We start from the raw sequence: 23,495 nt of genomic DNA on the forward strand, positions 1-23,495 counted from the left end.
CAAAGAAAACAAACACAAAAAGTGGCATCAGGCACACCTATGATTCCAAGGCTGCACAGGTGACCCTACGGACTCAGGGGATCCTGTGAGCCCCAGCAACACATTATTACACATTATACACTAAACCAGTGTTTCTCAACCCTCTCCTGGAGTACCCCCTGCCCTGCATGTTTTAGATCTCTCCCTGCTCCAACACAGCTGATTCAAATGATTAGTTTGTTACTAAGCAGCTTCAAGAGTTCATAACGAGTTGATCATTTGAATCAGCTGTGTTCCTACAAGGAGGAATCCATTTTACAACGCTGATACATACAGTGGGGAAGTAAAGTGCAGATCAAATTATCCCATGCAGTTACATCATTCTTTATTGCTTTGATGTCTGCAGCCGTTAACTTGGGGAAAAACACTTTGTAGCCTACAGTGTGTGACTGACACATCATTGTGATAGTGTTACATATTAATTCAATATTCTTTTGTTTTATTATACTGTACATGCATATTTGTGAGGATAAGGAGCCTTCTTCAAGACTTTTGTTAAATAGATTCATTCAGGTAATGAAATGTATGCTTTAGCTAGTTGTCAATTCTGATTGCTTACATTAAAAGAGAACCTTCATCTAGTGTTTTAAATATATTTCCCCACTGGTCATGTCACTGTAGAAAGTAAAAGGTGGCTTCATTCCAACACTTTTGCCCTTAAAAGTCTTTATCATTGAGAAGACTGTTGTGTGGGGCATGCCTCTTCATTCCCTTCAGTATGTGAGTGCTGTCTGTGGGTGCTGTCTCTGGGTGCTGTCACCCTTTGCAGAGGGAACTTGCACACCTGCCGATTAGCCTGTACTCTACCACAACCGCCTCAAAGTGCAGCATATTATGTTTTTCATTTACTAAAAACACTGTTATATACATAAAATACTATAGATGCTAACCTATATAAATATGCATATCCTTACGTTTTAAGAAATTCGGTTTGTGAAGCATGGCACATAGACAACACCTTAAGTCAAGTCACTATGGATGAGGACTTTCCAGAAGTAAGATAAAAATGGAAAGAATATACATATTTTCATATTACATATGACTAATTTCGTTGTCCTGAACAATGACAATAAGGCTGTCATCTCTTATTACAGTCGGAACGGGTTTAAAACAGTTAAGGCAGACATTATTATAGTGCTCACATATAAAAGTCTTATGTGGGCTAATAATATCCACTTTACATTTCATAATTGGCGCTCTTGATTGTTACCACCTTACAGATTTCAGCGTGACAGTATTCTCGAATTGATGAACATTCAGAAACATTCAGCAAACCGAACTCTTAAACCACGTATAGGCTGCTACGACTACACAGCTGAATTCATTGTACTTCCACCATCCTTGTGACTTCAAATAACACATTGCATAAGGTATAAAAATAGCCATAACTGCGGCGCTGCATCGTAGAAGATACTGTATTAAACCCAGACCAAGTTTCGGTTTGAAAAGGAAAAAAAAAAACCCCTTTGGTCTGCAGAGTACAGCGCAGCACTATTGCATGGTTTAATTTGTTCATTACAGCCCATAAAGACTTTCATAATATCACAAATCCATTATCCGTCTGCATATTAGTTGTCTCTGTTTCCTTCTTTATAAGCGCCTAGCTGTCTGTCGAATGCTTCCGCATCAGCCTGCTGTTCAACAATACTTCGAAACTGTACGTGCATCAAATAACAATCGCTTACAAACGATACATTTAAACAGCGTTAGGTTTTCGCCTTAGGATTGTCTTTATTTAAACAAGTTATCTAAACGCCACAATCGACTCTAATTTGTATAAACGAGCACATTATAGTCTTTCAGGGTTATGTGGACTAATTATCCGATTGAACAACGCGGCTATATGCGGTCCAGATTTCCCTGACAGATTAAATAACTAACCTTCCCAAAGTCTAGCCTGTTTGATCTACATGTTTGTTGATCTACCAGATAACACATATGTCGGCTTTAAACATTCTGAACGGCATTAGATGTCTGTGTTCTGTCCCATGCCTGCCCATAGCTATATTTAATACCGCGACGCTTTCGCCTTCACACAACTGTAGCTACAAATATGTTTCTGACCATATTAATATAAAAGTAAAATCCCATGAACAACGTGAGGCTTGAATTTTCCCGTCAATCGATTGATTATATGGATATGTTTATACATTAAGTTCAGCTCAAAGTCAAACTCCAATCATATTGTAACAGTTGCATTAGCAAAAAGAGGACAGAGAGCGCCCCCGAGTCTCTGCGGGAAACGCTCTCTATTATACATACAGACAGGTCCTGCACGATGCATATTTCCTTAATCACGTTGTTTTATATATCAAAGTAATCATTTAGGAATTTTGACCGTAGTAACATTGCACTTCGGCTATCTTTATATCGACATTAAAAGCCAAGACCAATAACGTCTGTTCGGATTTTTTCCAAAGTGGATCGCTGTAGCTAAGCGCCCTATGACACGCATGTCGCTTCGCTTTTTCGAAATTAATCAACATCATCTGGTCGAACTACAAGTCATTATGGATTTTTAAAACCGCGTATTTTCACAAAATTGGACTACATTCTATGCATCTTTGAACAAATGTACTGGTACTGTATAGATTTAATATTGAGGGTGTCACAGCTGTAAAGGAGGAAAGATTGTGTCCTTCCAGGACCGTCAGCAATCCATTCAAGCCAACAAGTTTGGAGAGAATGTTGTGTTTAATCAATTCAGAACGTCGAGATGGAGCCCAACTCACTTAAGGTACTATCTACTCTTCTCAGGTTTATTTTTTAATGATATGTTATAATATGAATGTTATACCTTAGGATATGTATATATTAGTAGTTGTCGACGCTCTGGAATTAAAACTACAAACTTTTATCACCAAATGTCCAATGTTACCAAAAATATATCATTTGCGGTATAAAATCTTATAATCTACATGTCGTTGGTTTTTGTCTGAACAGCTACATTTTGCGCTCAGTCATTCATTCAGACATTAATCAATCCTTTCATTCATTCAAATGGTAGCTTGTAAGGTTGTGTGTTGTATATAATGAGTGTGTGATCGTTTTTGTTCCAATTAATGGTTTATTATTGTGTCTACAGTGGGTCGGCTCACCTTGTGGTTTGCATGGACCTTACATTTTCTACAAGGCATTTAAATTTCACCTTGAAGGTAAACCAAGAATTTTGTCCCTGGGCGACTTTTTCTTTGTGAGATGTAAGCCAGGCGATCCGATCTGCATAGCAGAGCTACAGCTGTTGTGGGAAGAGAGGACGACCAAGCAACTCTTATCAAGCTCCAAACTTTATTTTCTCCCAGAAGATACTCCCCAGGGAAGAACTGTCAGTCACGGAGAGGTAATTACAAATATCTGACATCCTCTCAGCTGAGCTACACCCTTAACTTACCGTTTTCGTACAACAGTGTTTTAACAAGTATATGAAAATGTGACCTGTATGTAACATTGTCTAGTCGTTCAGTTTGCTGTGACGTAAAGCCAGATAGTGCGAACCTTATCATACATTGAAGATATCGTATCAGTAAAATATTCAGTTTCCTAAGTCTAAATAAACAAATGGCGGATTAACGTCTTTTTTGCTGTATTAGTTGGTTTGGCCAGATATGCGTATGTCCGGTTGCGCTATTTGGCTACTGGAATTTAAGCGCACGTCTTGCCGGTGCGCTTCGTGAAGATTTTTACAATGAGACGTTGTAAATTCGACATTGAGGTGTTAACTGCTCTGTCGTACCACGCTGTGCTGTAAAGTTGTTGCAGTTGTCTTTATGATTAAGATTCCTGTTGTGTAAAATAGAGCGGAAATTACGAAATAGTGGTAAAGAGAGCGAACAAGCCGTCGTGCTATCAGAGTCGAGCAGAATACGATGATAAATGACAGGAACTGTAATACATTCAAATCGTCAGCTAGATCTGTCCGGGCGTAGTTTTAACAGACGTGTAACCAACTAGCTCCAACACGTTTAACAGTTAGAAACAGTCGCACTTAATCCATAAAATATGATCTGTCGCGTTTAATGTACAACCCCGAGTGTTTACCGTGCACTTGTAAAGACAGAAATTACATAGCTTCAGTCATAATGTATCGTAAACGGTCATTTTCTATGTAAGCATTCTCCTGCTCTCAGTCTCTAACGATTAATAACAGCAAGCTGATCACACAGCCAGGTCCTGTGTCTTAAAGGGAACGCGTGACATTTATGAAGGTTATTATGTCAAAGCTACGCTTTCATTTTTTCTTACAGATACGCATGCTTGTGTTATTAAATCTGCGGTTCCTGTTTGAAGGTTTGAGCAATCAGGAGGCTGTCCAGATGCGTGTGTTCGCTTTTAGCGCTTATCTTCATTCTCCGCGCCGACAGTATATATGTAATATCCAACTGTATAGGCAGATGAAATGCTGCCATCTAAGAAATAATATGAAACCTCTTTTTGTGGGCGCGCTATACAAACATATTAAACTGACGGATTGTGGAAAAAATCGTACAGTTTTATTTTAACTGGAATTTTTCCCGACGAGTATATCAGATTTCCTTTTCATAATATGCAACAAGTTTCATTTAACATTTTACATTTAACTGTAAAACAGTCTTGTAAACGTTTAGCTGGCCATATTTTCTAAACTGAGTTGTTACAGGATTTAGTTTTTACTGCAAAAATACACTATAGGGACAAAAGTATTCGGATGCCTGACCATTACACCAACAGGGACTATAATGACATTATATTCAAATACATATACTTTAATATGGAGTAGGTCCCCCTTTTGCAGCTATAACAGCTTCCACTCTTCTTGGAAGGCTTTCCACAAGATTTTGGGAGTGTTTCTGTGGGAATTTGTGCCCATTCATTCTGTAGAGCATTTATGAGGTCAGGCACTGATGTTGGATGAGAAGGCCTGGCTCGCAATCTCTGTTCCAGTTCATCCCAAAGGTGCTCGATGGGGTTGAGGTCAGGGCTCTGTGCGGGCCAGTCAATTTCTTCCACACCGACCTCATCAAACCATGTCTTTATAGTCCTTGCTTTGTGCATTGGGGCACAGTCATGTTGGAATAGAAAAGGGCCTTCCCCAAACTGTTGCCACAAAGTTGGAAGCATAACATTGTCCAAAATGTCTTGGTATGCTGAAACATTAAGATTGCCCTTCACTGGAGATAAGAGGCCTAGCCCAAACCCTGAAAAACAGGTGTGGCCAAATACTTTTGTCCATATAGTGTAGCCTATATATTTTTTTTTCTTGAGGAACAATTTCATAATCGTTTTTCAGATGTTAATTAATTACACTAAATTCATGATTTTTACCAGGTAACCCTTAGGCGTTGTGGTAGGGAAACACATGAAGGTAGATGATATTTTGTTGTTACATCTTGTGCTGCAACATACATTTATTAAGTATAGAAATTGAAGTTGTGCAGTTAACAGTGTGTTTCCAGCTGGAATTTTTCCAGTAGACCTTACTGATGTCATTTCCCTTCTGACTTTAGTTTGCCATTTATTAGCTGTGGAGCAGTGACAGTGATCCTGCTCTGGCTCTCTGCCTGTAGAGTCGAACACTGGAATGAACCTAGAGAGGGCAACATTACACTAACTCACTTATTGCCAAACAAGCAAAATCAAATCTCTTCGCTAACCGTGATAGCTCTTTATAGCTTAAAGATTGAGCCTATTTGTGGAAAACCACTTTTATTTGTATGATCGTTAACAATCACAACAGTGAGTGTAGCTTATAATCTAAATCACATTGGGATATGATTCAATTATGATGGTACTTGTGTGAAGGTTGGCTTAAACAAAGGTTTAGGCAATGTATGAGTACAGTGGCTGGAATAGACCATTTGCCTCAGTGTCACAGATATTGAAAAACTATTGCTGTTATCGATGATCCCTCAAGGGTAAAATTTGATAGTTTTGATAGCGGCATTGAAAGTGGCTGAGGCCAGTCCTGTGTCTGCAGATCTTTGATCTTTGACAGATGGCCCACATGGTAGTGGGACTTAGTGTTGGGTTGGCTTCCTTATCCTTTCTCAGCTTTGAGACATTGAGCCAGGAAGTGGACCACAGGGAGACCGTGCCACCTAAGGCAGTCGGCAGCCTATTACATTTATTCATTTACATTTATTCATTTAGCAGACGCTTTTATCCAAAGCGACTTACATAGGTTACAGTTCTTTACAATGTTATCCATTCATACAGCTGGATATTTACTGAGGCAATTGTGGGTTAAGTACCTTGCCCAAGGGTACAGCAGCAGTGCCCCAGCGGGGATCGAACCGGCAACCTTTCGGTTACGAGTCCTGCTCCTTAACCACTATGCTACACTGCCGCCCATTCCTCCCAGTTCTGAAGGTTGATGTTCCCACCTGTCAGGGACGTCTTGAAGATATTGTTAAACCACTTCTCTTATCTTCCCCTAGTCCACTGTCTCACTGCCAGTTTGAAAGGCAGAAGAACAGGATTTGATGGACAAGGCAGTTTGCTGGTATTTGCAGATGCACTGAAAAAAAATCTAGTTTGGCTCAAGTTGAGTATGGGCTCATGTCGGGTGCTGTTAGCTTGGAGTGGGACGCCTGTATTACGCTGTATCATAGTGTTGGGATCAGCACAGCCCAGTTAAGTGGAAGTTTTGTTGAGTTGCAGACACTTTGGCACACTTTCTGCAGTGTGTTGCGAGCACCCTGAGCCTCATGCTGTATGCCCTTTTTGATGGTGGCTGTTTGGGACAGGTTTCTGCCATGGGAGAGGACATGCTCCATATATTCAAGAGCTTCTCCAAAGTAAATATTGGGGGGCATATTTTGTTGGGCTGATGGCAGTTGGTGGAGGACCTTGGTTTTTGTGATGCTTAAGATATAGTATGCATGTTCAGTGTATGTTTGGTTAAACTGAATGAGAGTCACCTTGATGCCTTCTGAGGAGTGGGTCACCACCCAGCATTCATATGCAGGCTGTAAGCCATCCATTTCAGTAACACACTGTAGCATCATGGATTCTGTGTCATTAGTACTGTAAGCCATCCATTTCAGTAACACACTGTAGCATCATGCATTCTGTGTTATTAGTACTGTAAGCCATCCATTTCAGTAACACTGTAGCATCATAGATTCTGTGTCATTAGTATACACCAAAAGTTAGTAGTCCTGTTAAAGTTTGCATTACTGGAATGTGAGGTTTGAGGTTTGCTGTAGGATTTAAATTTGGTTTCATATTATCACAACACTGGGTGCATGAAGAACAAGTGAGCAGTATCTAATTATCTTTCTCTGGTTTTATTTTGAATGGCAAAGCAGGCTGGCTTAAGACCTGAACAATATTATCATGGAAAATTTGTGGCATGAGTCCAAAGACTTCTCTGCTGCTTGGCAAAAGTCCACATGTGTGTGGAGTGCCTCAGATATATTTGTACTTCAAATGAGACCATGTTCTTTTTCTTTGTTTTTAAAGGTATCATTCTTTTTTATCATTCTTTTGATATTAACAGTTGGGTTGGCAATCAGTTTCTGTAGGAGTATTCTGAAAATTGCCTGAGATGCAAGCGACATATACCAATTTCCATATGTATTTCATATGTGCCGTATGCAATAAACCACATGACACATGCCTCAAACAATGGCTGGAATTCTGGAGAGGGGGGTGGGGTGGGGATAAATTCAGCCTCTCTTTGAGTAAGCCAGCAAGTGTGAAAATTGCCTCTCAGCAAATGTCTTTCTCATTAGAATGAATGTAAATTATTTACAGATTTTGGTTTTTACTCACATTATGCTCCTTGCATACTTCAGTGTTCTTGTTGAACACAATTGATACCAGCTCACATGGGATGAGATTTGAATAGAGCCCGCAAACCTTTCAAGACAACAAGGGACTTTTATTTAACCAAGAAAAGGTCACTGATGCCTGAGGAACTATGACGTTTAGAAGAACAATGCCATCAAATGTTTGTTGAGTAGTGTAATGGTGTGATAGTTGCTATGCATACACATCACTTACACTTTCAAGGCATTAATAAAATTGAAGCATAATTATTGTTCTGTTGGTTCCAGCATGCATTATTTAGCAGGAATTATACATTTATGTTATGAGGTAGAACTCAAAAATTTTATAGATACTGATTTTTATCAGGTTTTCTTTTCTTGTTTGAGGCAAAGCAATTCATGGCTAAAACACAGGCTACGTAAAAGTAAAAAGCTTTACAAGGCTGTCTGTGATGACAAGCATGGATCTGTCCTCATTATGTAATATGCTCAATGTCAACATATTTGTGCATTTCATGTGTTAATAGGGAGAAAGACTAGCTTCAGATACAGATAAATTAATCTACAATGAATATAATAATCATGACCTTTTCTAATTCTACAGCACTTTGACTATCATGTTTGCATTTTATAAACAACTCAGAACAGTGAAGCAGTGATGAATTGGTGTTAAAGTGAGGTCAGTCTTGAGGAAGGAAAAAATTATATTTGGGTTTGCTGAAAGACTTCCTTTGGATGTGTCTTGTTACTGCGTTAATAATTCAGTAAGCATTCTAGAAGGTGTGGGAATCAGCAGTGACCTGACTCCAGGGTAAACGGAGAGATTCTCTCAGTGCAGTGTGGAGCATGTTTCACTGCTCGAATGCTCTGCACTGCTTTCAGCTTGTGTAAGAGGAGAGGGGGGCCATTACTGCCCACATATTCAACATGAAAACAAGGAAATCCTTTACAGATGAAGATGATTCATGTATCACATCTTTTTAGAGCTTCTACTTCTCATACAAAACAGGAATGTAAATAGTTTTGATTATTTCAAGAATTTCAAGAACCACCCACACAACCCATGGAAATATGAAATTATTTCAGTTCTACACATAAACTGTGTAACAGCATAACACTTTGTGTGTTGGCATTATAATGAACCCAGGAGTTAGCTAGTTAGCAGTGAAGACCTCTCTTTTCTAAATGATGTTCTTGGCATAGAATGGCAAAACACTGCATTTGCATACTCATCTGTACGGTATCTACACAGAATTCAGAAGCAAAATTATAACTGGTCAACACTGTTTTAAATGGACACCTTCTGAAAATGAATTGAAACTCATGCTGGAAGTTGTGTTGAAAAACCCAGAATATTGAAAAATCTAATGGGACAGGCTGCAGTAAAGGCATGCAGTGATCTGGTGAATATTTATTCAGGCATGTTATCAGATGCTGTGGTGTTAACACATTACCCAGCGTGCCGTTCTGGTAAAAATACAGGTGGGGGCTTATCACTATCCCTCATGGAGGTATAAGCTAAATGGTTCTTTATTTCTTGCAATTTTATTACTCTTAGATTTATCCATGAATGATGTGTGTTCCACACAACCTTTGAGGTACTCTTTATAATATTTAAACAATACACAGTGATGAATGTGTGAAAGATGTATATAAATAGAGTGGTATTAATGATAGTATTAATAATTGCTACTGATAAATGATATGCAACTGTTATGCGGTTATTACGGTTAATTACCTGAAACCTTTTTTAACTCTTAAATTTACTGAGGACATGTGGCATACACAGGTAAGAAGAGTCTCTGTGTCAGCAAAAAAGTCTTTTTATTTCAGTTTAATAACTGAATAGAGTTTCCTTGCTAGTCCTTGCTGGGATGGCTGCATATTTTAGAGAATATACACTTATGTTGGTGGTTATGTGTTTTGAAACACAGCTGTGATCATGGTCAGTTTTGAAACCCTGTGTTTTGGCTTGGAAAATATGTAAATTATGTATTGAAACATTTTCTTTAAAGAGTGAACTATTTTTGCTCTTCATTCTGTAATTGTTTGCATTCTACTGTAGAGGTGAATCAGGCAGCCACATACAGCACTGACTAATGTCCAGTAATGGGACTCAAGGATATATTTATGTGACAAAATGTTCATTATAATATAATGTTATAATGTATTATTAAAATACAATATATTAACTATTAAACAAACAAAACTGGGGCAAGAGTAAAAATGAGCCATTTCAGTATGTCACATTCATGTACAGACTTGAGCAACATAAGTGTAAATATGTAATCATAAAGTAATATCTTTATTCTTCTTAATAGATGGAGAAGGGAAACTGCCTTCAGGCAAATATATCTTGGCTATTTAACTCTGTTTCTTCCATTCATTTCACGTAAGATTTTCCATTTCAGTTTTAAAGGGCAAAAAGGAACATATTCTTTGACAGCGTTTTATATGATGTACTGCATGTTACTGTGAATACCAAATTCTGGTAATTACTGTATATCCTGCTTTTATCTTTCTCATATTTTCATTTTATTTTGTTCATTAATGGAATTATAAGTGGTAAATAGACCCACAGTACTCGGTGATCTGTACAAGGGCCAAGCTGAAAATGGTGTGCTTTTCCAGTGAGTGAGGTGTTCAGAATGTGCACATAGCCATAACATTTGAAGGCTATGGTGTTGAAATAAGACTAATTTTAATTAGATGGAGTTTTTTTCTCTCATGACTGTTGGCAACTGTGGTTCATATACATGTATTGGAAAGTAGAGACCTCTGAAAAAGTAGACATTATGGTGAGTAGTGGTGTCGTAACAAACATGCTGATGGAGATTTATTAGAGGTGGTGTGAGAAGAGTTGAACATTCGGTCTGTCGCTGACGGTGATGTAGCCTAACAATGTGAGCTACCGTGTCAGTCCTTCCACGTGAGGTCCTGCTTGTGTTTCTGTCTTCCTGTCTGTCAGTGTGGGTGTGTCTTTTGTTTGGGTTTTTTGTGTCCATGTGCTTCTGTTTTGTTTTCAGCTGATCGCCCCGCCTCCCTTCCCGCCTATCTACCCTGCTGCCACGCCCACCACCTGAAGCCCATCACCCCACCTCCCTTCCCGCCTATCTACCCTGCTGCCACGCCCACCACCTGAAGCCCATCACCCCACCTCCCTTCCCGCCTATCTGCCCTGCTGCCACGCCCACCACCTGAAGCCCATCACCCCACCTCCCTTCCCGCCTATCTACCCTGCTGCCACGCCCACCACCTGAAGCCCATCCTGCACACCTGTTCCCTGTTATCTCATCACCAGCCTGTGTATGCCCCTCTATCTGCTCTGTTTGTCTCAGATTATTTGTCTGTTTTGTGCCTGCATGTTTGTTTTCTGCTTGCTCTGGTTTTTGACGTTCTGCCTGTTTCTTTGGATTTTGTACTTGCCTTGTTTTTTTTGGATTTACTGCCTGTGGATTTTCTGGTTTTGACTTGGACTGTTTTGTTACTACAGTTTTGGATTTTCATCAAATAAACACCTGGTTTGTCGTCCCGGTGTGCTCCTGGGTCCTTCCACCTGAAAGCCTGACATACTATCTGTATGTGATGCTTGCAGGCTGTCTGTTACATGTAACAGGACACACACAGGTGTGCCTGACATTGCAGTTGCAGTATCCCTTTGGGGTGCTGTGTGTCTGCAGGAGACAGACCGATAGGTTTTAAAGTCTCTCCTTTGCTTTCATATGTCTGCCAGCTTCCCGTTTATCAGCATTGTCCATGCTGGGAAAGCATTGAGGATAATATACAAATCGGAAACATTTTGAAATGACTGTTATCCATTGTAAGTAAGCCACGATGGTGAATTTAAATGAAAGACACAGTATTATTATTATTTCTGGTTGTTGCTCTTTGGCTAATCACTGTTTTAATCGCATACATATCATCAGTCAGGAAACTGTTACAGGCTTTTTAGATGCGAAAACTGTGGTTTAGTGGTTAGGGAGCTCTGCCTTGCAGTTGGATTCCCAGGTCTCCCTCTGCTGTTGTACCCCTGAGCAAAGGTACATCACCTGAGCTGCTTCAATAAATAAATAGTCTATTATGTAAAAAAGTAAACTTACAAAGTTTCTCTGGGTAAGGGGTAATGAGCGCTAGGTAAGTAAAGTAACATACTGGACTGTAAATCGGTGTTCCTTGTTGAGCAAATACATGATATGAGGTAACACCTTGCTTTTTCTTTTCAGGACGAGATAATTGCTGTCTCAGAGAAAGTGATAGTAAAGTTGGACAATTTAGTGAAATGGACAGTCTGGGATGTCTCAGAGTGGACTTGTGGCCTCAGATCAGCGTCCCTAAATCCATCCATATTGAAGGAGCGCGGGAACGGTCAGCATGATGCCCTGCACAAGTACCGGGACTCAATACTCAACGGTGGCCTCAACTTCAAGGATGTCCTGAAAGAAAAGGCAGAACTGGGTAAACCCTTTAACTCTGAATGCTGAATAATTGGTTGAGATTATTTGCTGGAGTTTGCTTTTTGAGTTCTGCATGGATTATACGTGGCGATCAATCACTTTGATGATCTGATCTCAGGCAAATATTTATAGGCCACACTTTACATGAATCATATTGCCGTAAGGAAGCTGGTAAGTGAGTCACAGAGAGCAGGGCAGCAGAACAGTGTAACCACAGACGGGAAATGTGGAAAACTTCACTGCTCTGGAGTTGTTTTTATTGTTGCTAATATTTTCCTCCTTTATTTTTATGATCATTTTTCCTTCCAGATTATGTTTCAGTGACATAGTGTGACATTCAGCAATGTGCAGGACTTGATTTTGAAGAACTGAGAAATTGATATTGATACAAAAGTTTGTCTTCATTCGTTTTAAAACAATATTATGCATATTTATGTGTCTCTTTAACATGTCGCATTTCTCCTCCACAGTTCAGTGTAAAAAGTGTAATTAATGTTTATTGCCTCATAAATGTCTTATTTTGGACTGCTTCTCTGCTCCTCTGAAGATTTCAGAGCTTTAAAGCTCCCTACAGTTGGTGTTGTAGGCTCAGTATGCTTTAAAGCTCCCTACAGTTGGTGTTGTAGGCTCAGTATGCATCGCAGTTTGTCCCATCTCTACTTGGAGTCATTGTTTTAGTCACATTTCATTTATTTGTTTGCTTTTTTCTTAACAAGCCATCTGTATCATAAAGGATAACACAGTAAAGACGTATAGCACAGTATATTTACCAGGCTCTCTACCACTTCCACTCTCTTCCATCTGTATTCTGCCTCACTTCCAATGTTATATTTTCCTTTAATTGGCTTTTGCATTAATGTCTTATAGGGAGATTAGATGGATGGATCAATGGATAAGTAATATAATGGATCAGTAATAATATCAGATGGTTTTTCACCTACTTATTGAGCCAGACCAGAATAAATAATCTATATCTGGGAAAAGGGGGGGAAAAAAAACAGCTCACTGATTTATTGGCTGTCAGATGTGAGATTATAAGTGTTATAATGTGTTTATTATAAGTGTTATGTGTTTATTGTAAGTGTTATAATGAGTTGGCTTTTAATCACTGTGTTTGCCTGTCTGTGTTGCAAGAATACAAAATGCAGAGGCTCAAATTGCCTCTTAATTTTCAGAATAATGTTATCCAGAGAAAGAAAGCATTAACTCAACAGGCAGCATGCTTTCAGTTACAGAAAGCAGGCATTTAAAAGCCAGAGAAATGAATCATTCATTGAACAGCTACATGAAATCACCCAGCTGTTCAGAGGCTGACCTGCAAGTCGGCTTGTCAGGGGCTATTCGTTATTTAGACATGTTTTACAATGTACTCAATACAAAGTTCCAGTCAAAGAATAACTTAAGATATTTATTGGACATCAAACTCAATACAAGTGAATTTTGGCTAATTAAGTTTCTTTCTTGATGTCATGACACAAAAATTAAATGGAGGAGATCTGCTTGGTGAATTAACATACTACAGTAACAACTGCAGAACGCATTGAAAAACAGTGTGTTTTAGTGATTAGGATCATCTGTGTTACAACCAGGTCAGCTCACTGTGGGGTGGTTAGCTTGGATGCCCCTGAAAAGCAACAACGCCAATTTATTTGAATAGCTCAATGGCAAAGGTGTGGCTCCTGAACTTGCCACGTGGGCAAGAGCTTGAATTCACTAAATTAAATTGGCTCTTGGGTGGCTATTGTCACTCTTGGGAAAGGCATGCATGTGAAGCTCATGATTCAGTCCTGCAGTGACCTGGCCATCCTGATCACAGCAGCACTTTTTCAGAGAGGTGATGACAACAGTTGTGCTTGAGGATAATGGCGTAATCACATGTACAGCATATGCAGTAGAAGAGTCTTACGCAATAGGCTGGAAAACAGCATGTCTTAATCCACATGTGGTCAGAGGGCTGAACATGCATTCAAGTAGCAGTGTACTTAACACCAGCATTAACACAGCAGCACAGAACTCTCTGTTCAACACTAGGAATGTAAGAATTGCCCAGAGGACCCATAATGAACAACTGCGGCACAGTATATACAGTTTATCCATAGAGGAAAATAAAACTACCAGAAGGAATTCTATTTTCATTTAGACCAGGCAAAATATATTGTGTACATTAATTCTCCCAAATTATCTTGTTAAGCCATACAGAAATATGTTTCAGCAGACTTCCTTAAGTATCCATATTTAAAGTGCTGCAGTCTGCTGTGTATACGGTAGTAAGGAAGTGCAAGTGTCCTTTTACAGAACATACCAGCCTTCATAAACAAAATGCTTTTTAATTGGATCCCTGTGCCTCAGAGCAGGCGTTGGGCTGCACACTGACAGCATAATGATCATAAATAGTGGACGCAGCTGAAGGGCCTCATTATGGGTGGCATTCCTGTGCTCCCATTCCCAGCCGTGAGAGACCCACCTCCTTCCACCTCCCCCACCTCCCTCCACACACAGGTTTTCACTTATCAGAGGAGCTGCAGCTCTTGTACTGTACCAGTGCTGTGATGTACTCTCCAACACAATTTGTGGTGGGTGTCATGTTTGCTTGTAGTGAGCTTGCTGTCAAGCAGAAAAGAATGAGCAGATTCATCTGTTAACTGTGTTTGGCGTGGAATCCTTCTGAATTCAAGTGCTGCGAGCAAGCTGCACTTGGCTCACATACACAGTGGCAAAGCTCACTGACCCCTGTGCTGGAATTGCATAACATTTTGTAAAGCAGTAACATTTAACAGGCTGCAACCATGATGGCTGTGAGTGTTACGGAGGGCTTTGCTTTCCTTTCTGCCTGAAATGTGCAAACTGACATAGAGGAGCAGAGAGACAGGAAAGTGGAATCAGATGCCATGTTGGCCCTGACAGCCAGGTAATTTACTTTCTCAAAGTACAAATGGTTTGACAAGCAGCAAAGCAGTTGTGTGTAGGAAGCTGTGTTCTGACATTAAGGCAGGCAAAAGAACAGGTAGACTCAGGCAGATGTTGGTGGATTGAAAAGAAGAAAATAAACAATCTCATTTCTGGCACTTGGTTTCCTTATGTGTTTGTTGCAAACATATTCCTGGAGCACTGCTCCTGTTAAACTAATTTAGATGCCCAGATATTCTGATGAATTACAGTGATATTTCATTTATTAAAATCTGTGAGGTTTAACTCAAAGAATTTGAATGCCTTAGTGTTTGCTTGGAGCAATTTTTACACTGGCCCTATAGTTATGTCTTGATTATTTGCAGGCAGGCCTATTGGAAGTTTACATGTGCTGTTGTTTTTTTTTTTTTTTTTTTTTTAACTGCAACTCACAGCTCTACTCATATCATTAGTTCCCTTATGACTAAAGTTTGGACACATGCCAATACTTCTAATTCTGTAAGCAGTGTGTGAGCTGGAGTGGAAAAATCTATTAGTTGCTGGGAATGTTTGAGCTTGAATGCGGGGCAGAAATGTTGTATGCATGCTGTAATCATCTCTCAATTTCAAATGAAAATTTTTCTTGTTACATTATGGTTCCTGCTGCTTGTAGCTGTGTCCTGTGGTAACTAATAGCTGTTCTAGTAGACGGTGAAACAATGTGCATGTCTCCAAATGCTGACCTTTAAGGAGTTTTACTGCCTGTCCACTAGCAGGTCTGAAACAACAGAGATGTTATTAATGTCACTTCTGTATCACAAAAGACAAAAAGGAGCTATGTGAAAGACTCACAAGTTACACTAAAACTTTTCCTTTTATTGGTCTGATTTATGATTTATTTTTCAAAAAGGGACATTTTGTGAAATGTTTGTGTTATTGTGATGTTTTTTTATGTAGTTTACTTATGCCCCAGCCACCACTGTGGCAATGTTCACAGGGGTGTACAGGATGCTTGCAAGAAAAGAGATGTGGCTTTTCATGGGTTGGGCTCCCAAGCTTCATGGAGTTAGAATGACTAATGGGTTATTATTGGCAGCCAATCAGTGCAGATGGGGAGGAGACTCTCCTTGTGTGTTCAACATCTTGGAAAATACGTAAAGTACATGTGAGAAACTAATTGATGATATGGCATTGGGCATGAGGCTATCTGAGGACATTTTGTGCACTAATAGAATTTATTTGGTCACACAGACACTGCGCATGGGTTTAATTACTCAGCAGTCAGACACATCACAGCTGCAGCCTTTTTCCAGAAAACAGAGTTTCAGTGCTGCCAAGGCAAGTATCCTGTGCTGCTCTGGTGCGTCTCATGTCCTCAGTACCTGGGTCTCCAGCAGCACTGATTTCAGCAGACAGGTTCTCATATTGGCCTCATTGTGGCATGCCTCTGTTCTGACCAGCTACTTACCCCCCTGAGCGCACCCGCACCCCCCCCCCCCCCCAAGCTGTGGGGTGAATCTGTCTGTCCTGAAAGATGCAGTAAGGAACAGCCGTCACTGATCAGCATGTGTGCCACTGCTCATTTCAGTAAAGGCGTGGGGTAATTACAGCTGTACTTTCTGCCCTCATTAGAACATAAGGCTGTGAGGTATCAGAAGAATGTCATTTGTTTAGATTCTTTCCAAACCAAACAAATGACGTATGCCTCTGTCTGTTTAGTTTTTCCACAATAAATGCAGAAAAGTTATTAGAAAACTGATAAAGATTATTCAAGATGCCTGTTTTTTGTGACAGGCCTCAGAGTTATAAATGATTTCTTCTTTGGGCTGTAATTGAGAAGGCTGTAAATAGGGAAATCACACAATAGTGCATTGATTGTGTAATCTTGTTTTGGCCATCATCTAATCCATTCTTTGTGTAAATGACCTTTAATTGGTTTCATTGAGCAACCCCATTATTCACTGAGAAAACTGTAATCATTTCATCCACTCATTGGCTAAAAAAGAGAGCAGCCATTGTTTAGAGTGTCCTTACAATTTCATTCTTTCATTTTATTGAAGATTCTGTTTAGCTCTTCTCCTGCATCAATGCTAACACATCCTGAATTGTTTGTGAGAAAAAAAAACACGTTCTCTTTGATTATGCCCTGAATTTAAGGTTTTAGATTCCAGAGCTCTTAGAGTAGGAAATGGGTCCTAAATGCTCAAAAATTCTGAGAATGATGTGAATTTGATTCTTCTTTGATTTCAAAGAGTTAAAAACAGTTTAACTCTTTCGGATATGGAGACAGCTGGCAGTGTGCATGCATTTCTTCAGAGAGCAGAGGTGCTGTTAACAACATGGAGCTGCTACAATGATATCAATCAGATAAGAAGGATATTTTATTTATCACTGACTGTGTCAGAGAGATTCTGTGGGAAGAGAGAGAGTCTGTGGGAAGAACATCACCACTCCCAGCTGTTATAAGTAATTTAAACTTTGTGTCTGCACAAATTGCCTCATTATGACAACACTACTGCTTTCAGTTGCATTTATTGGCCAGTTACTCAACATACAGGACAAACTGTGAAAACTGTCTTCAATACTGTTTGTTTGTGGTACTTCATGTCATGAAAATAAACTGAGATCTGCTCGTAGGAAATGGTCTTACTCCCAGATTTTCCCCTAAAGTGACAGTTAAAGCAACTGTAATATAAATTATATAAATTGTTATATGTAATATCATTGGATGGAGAGTGTAAATTTTCTGTGTTTGTGAAATTCATGTAAATCTCACGTTCTGCTCTGTTTTGAATGCAGTAGCTGGGAGAGGCATAGTGTAGCGTAGGACAGGACAGGGAGAGCTGAAGGTCTTCATTGTTTGCAATGAGTTTCTTAGAGCAAATAGACTCTGCAGGTCTCATCCGAAATGACACATAGTTCCCTCGACCCACTTCAGCATCCTCTCTACAGAAGCAGTTCCCTCCCTCTGGAAATGTCAGCTCAGATGTGAATTTTCTAACTCATGAAAAATACATCTAAGTATACAGGACAGCCATTTCTTTCACAGCTCTGAGGCAAGACAGTTGAGCTTGCATTGAACCACACACTAAAACAAATTGGTAATACCATTATGAGTTTAAAGGCGTTGCCCCAAACACCTTATATTTTTGCTGAAGTGGAAATAAGCATTTCTGGAGCACCCCTCCTAGATCCTAAACCTCTCCTTATCCAGGAAATATGTGGCCATTCTCGCAGACATACCCTCAGATAAACCTGTGTGTATACATTTCTTCACTTACTGTTGTAAGCTGGTCTGCTGTTCTAGTTGTAATAGACAAACAGTGCAGCCTATTACATTAAACAATGTTATTGAGTTGTGCTTTGCAGGGCAAATTCATTTCAGCTGGTCTATGTCACTTTCATTAGAAGTCTTGTTTTACTTACTGTTACATTTTATTCAAACAATAACTGTTTTCTTGACATTTTCAGGCTGTTTTTGCAGGGGGGATGGGGTTAGACTGTGTATGTTTAAGTGTGCTTCCTCTAAAAAGTGTGAATATTTTGGTTGTGGTTTTAACAGCAATGTCTTTGGTAGGTAAATTAATAATTTGGCAAGAGGAGTTTAGTATAATTCTGTCATGCATTACAGAAGCTATTAAATGCAAACTTTGCAATCTAGCAATCAATAACAGAGAGTTTCAGCTGGCACCTTGCCAGACGTATTAAATCATGCTGCCATGCTTTGGCTTGTTGCTATGGAGGCAGTGTGAGAGCTGAGAGTGTAGGGGACGGAAGCCTAATCTAATAAAATCACAGCAGAGAAAATAAGCAAAGTGTTTCACATGTAATTTTGGTTTAATTTAGAAAATGTGATTACATGAAATTGAGTTTTCAGGAGCAAACTCATTCTTCCAGGCAGATAGTTCTCAAGAAGTTTCCTGTGGCTTTCTGTAAGCTTTGTGTAAATATGATATGCAGTGAAGGGTTTCAGACATGGAAGGAGAGCCAGTCACCCATAATGGACCTGATGTACAGACCTGAGGGACAGCATCTCCCTCAGGGGACACAGGTGGAGTCATGGATGCAGCTTAATAAAATCATTTAAATATGAAAAGGCTTAAATATGTGTATATATCTGGTACTAATGTGAAATTGTGTATGAAGACTGTCTGTCTTCATACACTCCTCACATATTTTCTTAGCAGCTTCAGTTTTTGAAATAAAGGCAGATTGAGAAGCTCCCTGCCTGCTGTAGATGTTGCAGGAAAAGGAGGGTGAATTAGAGTTGTGCTATACATATGAAAGAGGCCATCTTAACTAAAAACAGTGCAGCGCTGAAATCTATACCAGTACAACAGCAAATGAAGCAGCACACTGAATACAAAGCAACCCTTCTGGTTGTTTTACTTCATATATAGCTAGTTTTGATGAAACTAAGGTTATGCATTGGTGCTTATTAACCGCATAAAATGGTGAATTCTGTGATGCATTAGATAATCCAAAATATTGATGGGAATGTATGGTTGAATAATAAATTTAGGACTTAGGCACTGAGTGATCATAGCAGAATGATGTTTTTACTTTTATTACTGTCAGAACAGAACATCTGCAACTGTGGCCTGGACCTGTGTTCTGCGACATTAAGGGGAGCTCACGGATAGTTGCTGAAACCTGCCTTGCTGGAAGCACAACAAATATACCCCACCAAATATACCCCACCATTCAAAATCTAATTTCCAAGTAACATAATAACATTAACTGGCAATGTACAGAGAGGAAAGATTTGGAAAAATATTTGAACTGGGATCACTTCATCTTTCAAGGGGCTGGTACTGAAAGGAATTATGTAAATATTCCCACAGTTGGTTGGACAGTCTGCTTGAACACTTGAGCTCTAGGAAGAATACTGACAAAGTGAAGAGTCTCAGCTTGCTCTGTCTGGTCTGATAAGACATATGAAGCTTAGTCAAGCACATTTTAAGCTTGATTTTGTAACCAATCAGAGCATACCTGGGCTCCTGACAAAGGCGACTTGTCAATTGTATTAAAGGAACATTGCAGAAAGTGGTTTTCCATGCTCACTAATGGCAGTGTAGCTTAAATAAGAATTCCTTTATTTAGAAAGAGAATTTGTAACTAAATAGCTCTGAGAGTTTTTCTTTTTGCCTCCTCTGTGTTCTCATCCCTGCCTAAAGCAAATGCGATCAGCACTCTGTAAGGGCTACACTATTCAGATTAGCAGGACCAGTGTGACTCAATGCACATATTCCCAAACAAACATCCGCTGCAGTAACTCTGCAGTCCAGGGTTTCCACATAGCAAAGAGGTCATGTTGCACTGAAGCATTAGTCAGTGGAACATTGAATGTATTCAAAAGAAGCTATGCCTATTGCACTCCAAGTGTGTACCATGTGAAAAACCACAATGCGTAGAGGAATCTCAAATGGAGAGCTATGTACCCACGGCTGTAAACAGAACACTTAATCAATGCCACAACCCAAAGGGAAGGATTGCTTTCCCCTGGTTTTATCCCCCATCCCCAGCACAGTCTGCTTTTGCCTGGACTGGCAGTTAGGAAAGCAGTTTCATTGCAGTGTGAGTGAATCTGAATGAGCCTTACATGCAATCTCTGTTATTTAATGATAGATTTTGCTACATTTATTGCAAATGAAAAACGATATATCCTCCACATTTGGAAAAAAATGTTTGTCATCAGGAGTTCAACAGAGAGACAGAGAGATGGAGAGCTGGTAACGAGAGCCTTCGTGTCTCATAGTGGGAAAATTCTGTTCAGGTTTACTGTTGAGGCCTGGAAAACAAAAATCACTAAGTGAAAAGTGAGTCAACCTTTATAAAAAATTTATTATTAAAATGTACATTTGTTAAAACAAAAACACGGAAATCATGGAAATTGACTTATAAAAGTTCAAATGCACATTTATAAGTAATTTAATTTATTATAAGTAATTTTATTTGGTTACATACAAGCACCAGTCATGAAGGAGATTTGCCATGTTTCCTTTTTAATATATTTCCTGTTTCATTTCTTTTTTTATGGCTTATTTCATCAGACTGACAGTGATAAAGTAATTATTGCAACTGAATGAATGAGATGTGACTGTGGCTGTCCTGGGGAAAAGGACTGAAAGCGTAAATCAGATTCTCTAGATGAAGCAGAAAAACTGCAGATGTATTTCCAATGTACAGTGACATTAACGGTGGCAGTTGAAGTGACTGAAATGTGTGTTAATGCATTAATCTGTACAAAAGTCCAGGAGACATTGAGAAGAAGTCTGCTGTGTATGTGCTTTTAAATTATCCATCCGTCCATAGATTTAGATACATTTTGATGTAATCCGCTAGGTAGATACAATTATTAAAATGCTTAATTTCACGATTCATGATTTCTGATTCACAATTTATGGTCATAGTGCTGAGCAGATGGCACGTCGAGACAGGCATCAGGGTGCATGTACGAGTGCGTTAGTGTGCATGTACGAGCGCCGGAGTGTGCATGTACGAGCGCCGGAGTGTGCATGTACGAGCGCCGGAGTGTGCATGTACGAGCGCCGGAGTGTGCATGTACGAGCGCATTGGTGTGCATGTACGAGCGCCGGAGTGTGCATGTACGAGCGCATTGGTGTGCATGTACGAGCGCCGGAGTGTGCATGTACGAGCGCATTGGTGTGCATGTACGAGCGCCGGAGTGTGCATGTACGAGCGCATTGGTGTGCATGTACGAGCGCCGGAGTGTGCATGTACGAGTGCCGGAGTGTGCATGTACGAGTGCACGGGTGTGCATGTACGAGTGCCGGAGTGTGCATGTACGAGCGCATTGGTGTGCATGTACGAGCGCCGGAGTGTGCATGTACGAGCGCATTGGTGTGCATGTACGAGCGCCGGAGTGTGCATGTACGAGCGCATTGGTGTGCATGTACGAGTGCCGGAGTGTGCATGTACGAGTGCCGGAGTGTGCATGTACGAGTGCACGGGTGTGCATGTACGAGTGCACGGGTGTGCATGTACGAGTGCACGGGTGTGCATGTACGAGTGCACGGGTGTGCATGTACGAGTGCATTGGTGTGCATGTACGAGTGCATGGGTGTGCATGTACGAGTGCATGGGTGTGCATGTACGAGTGCATGGGTGTGCATGTATGAATAAATGTGTGTGTATGCATGCGTGGGTATGAGTGTGTGTCAGCAATTCAGCCGAGCCGCTTGGTTTCTCCCCGTTGGTCTGTGTGGGAGTGTCTTGTTTTTGTTTTTGTTTACAGGTCCATGTGTTTTCTTGTCCCTCCTGTCTTCCCGCCCCCTGTTACTCTGCCACGCCCATCACCTGAAGCCTGTTTCTGCACACCTGCGTCTCGTCCCCTCATCATCTGGCTGCCTGCAAATACCCTGCTGTTTGCTTCCTTCAGTGCCAGATCGTCTCAGTGCCTCACCTGCTTGCTTCAGTGCCAGATCATCTCAGTGCCTCACCTGTTTGCTTCCTTCAGTGCCAGATCATCTCAGTGCCTCACCTGCTTTCTTCCTTCAGTGCCAGATCATCTCAGTGCCTCACCTGCTTTCTTCTTTCAGTGCCAGATCGTCTCGGTGTCTTACTGCCTTTGTTCAAAAAAAAAAAAAAAAAAGAGAAGAAGCCTGTTCTGTTGCTGACTCTTGGATTACCCTTTTGCCTGCTGCCCTGGATTTTTGCTGACCTGTTTGCCTGACTACTTTTTGCCCGTATTGACCTTGATTCCTGATTGCCATTTGCCTGTTTTGATTGCCTGTCTGTCTTCCCGGTAACGAACTCTACCAGTAATCAAGATTTTGCTGGTTTGGATATTGTCTGTTTACTTACTACTGGGCTTTTGGCTACTGACTTGGATTGTTGTCTGACTTTGATTAAGCTTGTGATTATTTATTATTTTTTTTGGACTTGTCATTAAAGAATAGCCGTTTTTGTACTGCCTGTATTGTCTGTGCCTGGGTCCTTTCCTCACAAACCCTGACAGAGTGTGTGTGTGCGCGTGCATGTATGTATGCATGGGTAAATGGGCAAAGCATGGAATGACAAGGAGGATATCACCCATGCATAAAAGCTTTACTGCTTTATTTTTCTGTCAGATTGAGACTGTTTTTGATAACCTGGGGACAGAAACACAATTACATGCATTACATAACTTTATTTTGGTCTAATGTTTTTAATGAAAATAAGCCAATTGTACATGATTTTTTTCAAGTCAGTCTTCTCTCTGCGAGTATATTGGGGTGTATGATAGCATACCTCTAATGACACTCTGTGTCAGTGATGTTATTTCCTTATGCTTCATAGAATTTGACAGTTATTCTTTCCTGTGGTTTCAGCTTGGCAGGTTGTCACATTTATGTATGTAGAGTAT

General features: G+C 40.1%; 1 protein-coding gene across 1 annotated transcript in view; it reads left to right on the plus strand.

The window, feature by feature from the left end:
* Positions 1–2,713: 2,713 nt before the first annotated feature.
* Positions 2,714–23,495, plus strand: part of LOC118790250 (AT-rich interactive domain-containing protein 5B-like) — a 55,907-nt gene continuing 35,125 nt past the window's right edge. The window contains exons 1-3 of the mRNA XM_036547154.1: positions 2,714–2,776; positions 3,125–3,379; positions 12,011–12,242. Coding sequence (XP_036403047.1) covers positions 2,756–2,776; positions 3,125–3,379; positions 12,011–12,242 — 508 coding nt within the window. The 5' untranslated portion in view covers positions 2,714–2,755. The remainder of the gene's footprint in view (positions 2,777–3,124; positions 3,380–12,010; positions 12,243–23,495) is intronic.

Source organism: Megalops cyprinoides, chromosome 15, assembly GCF_013368585.1.
Source record: "Megalops cyprinoides isolate fMegCyp1 chromosome 15, fMegCyp1.pri, whole genome shotgun sequence".
Taxonomy (NCBI): Eukaryota; Metazoa; Chordata; class Actinopteri; order Elopiformes; family Megalopidae; genus Megalops; species Megalops cyprinoides.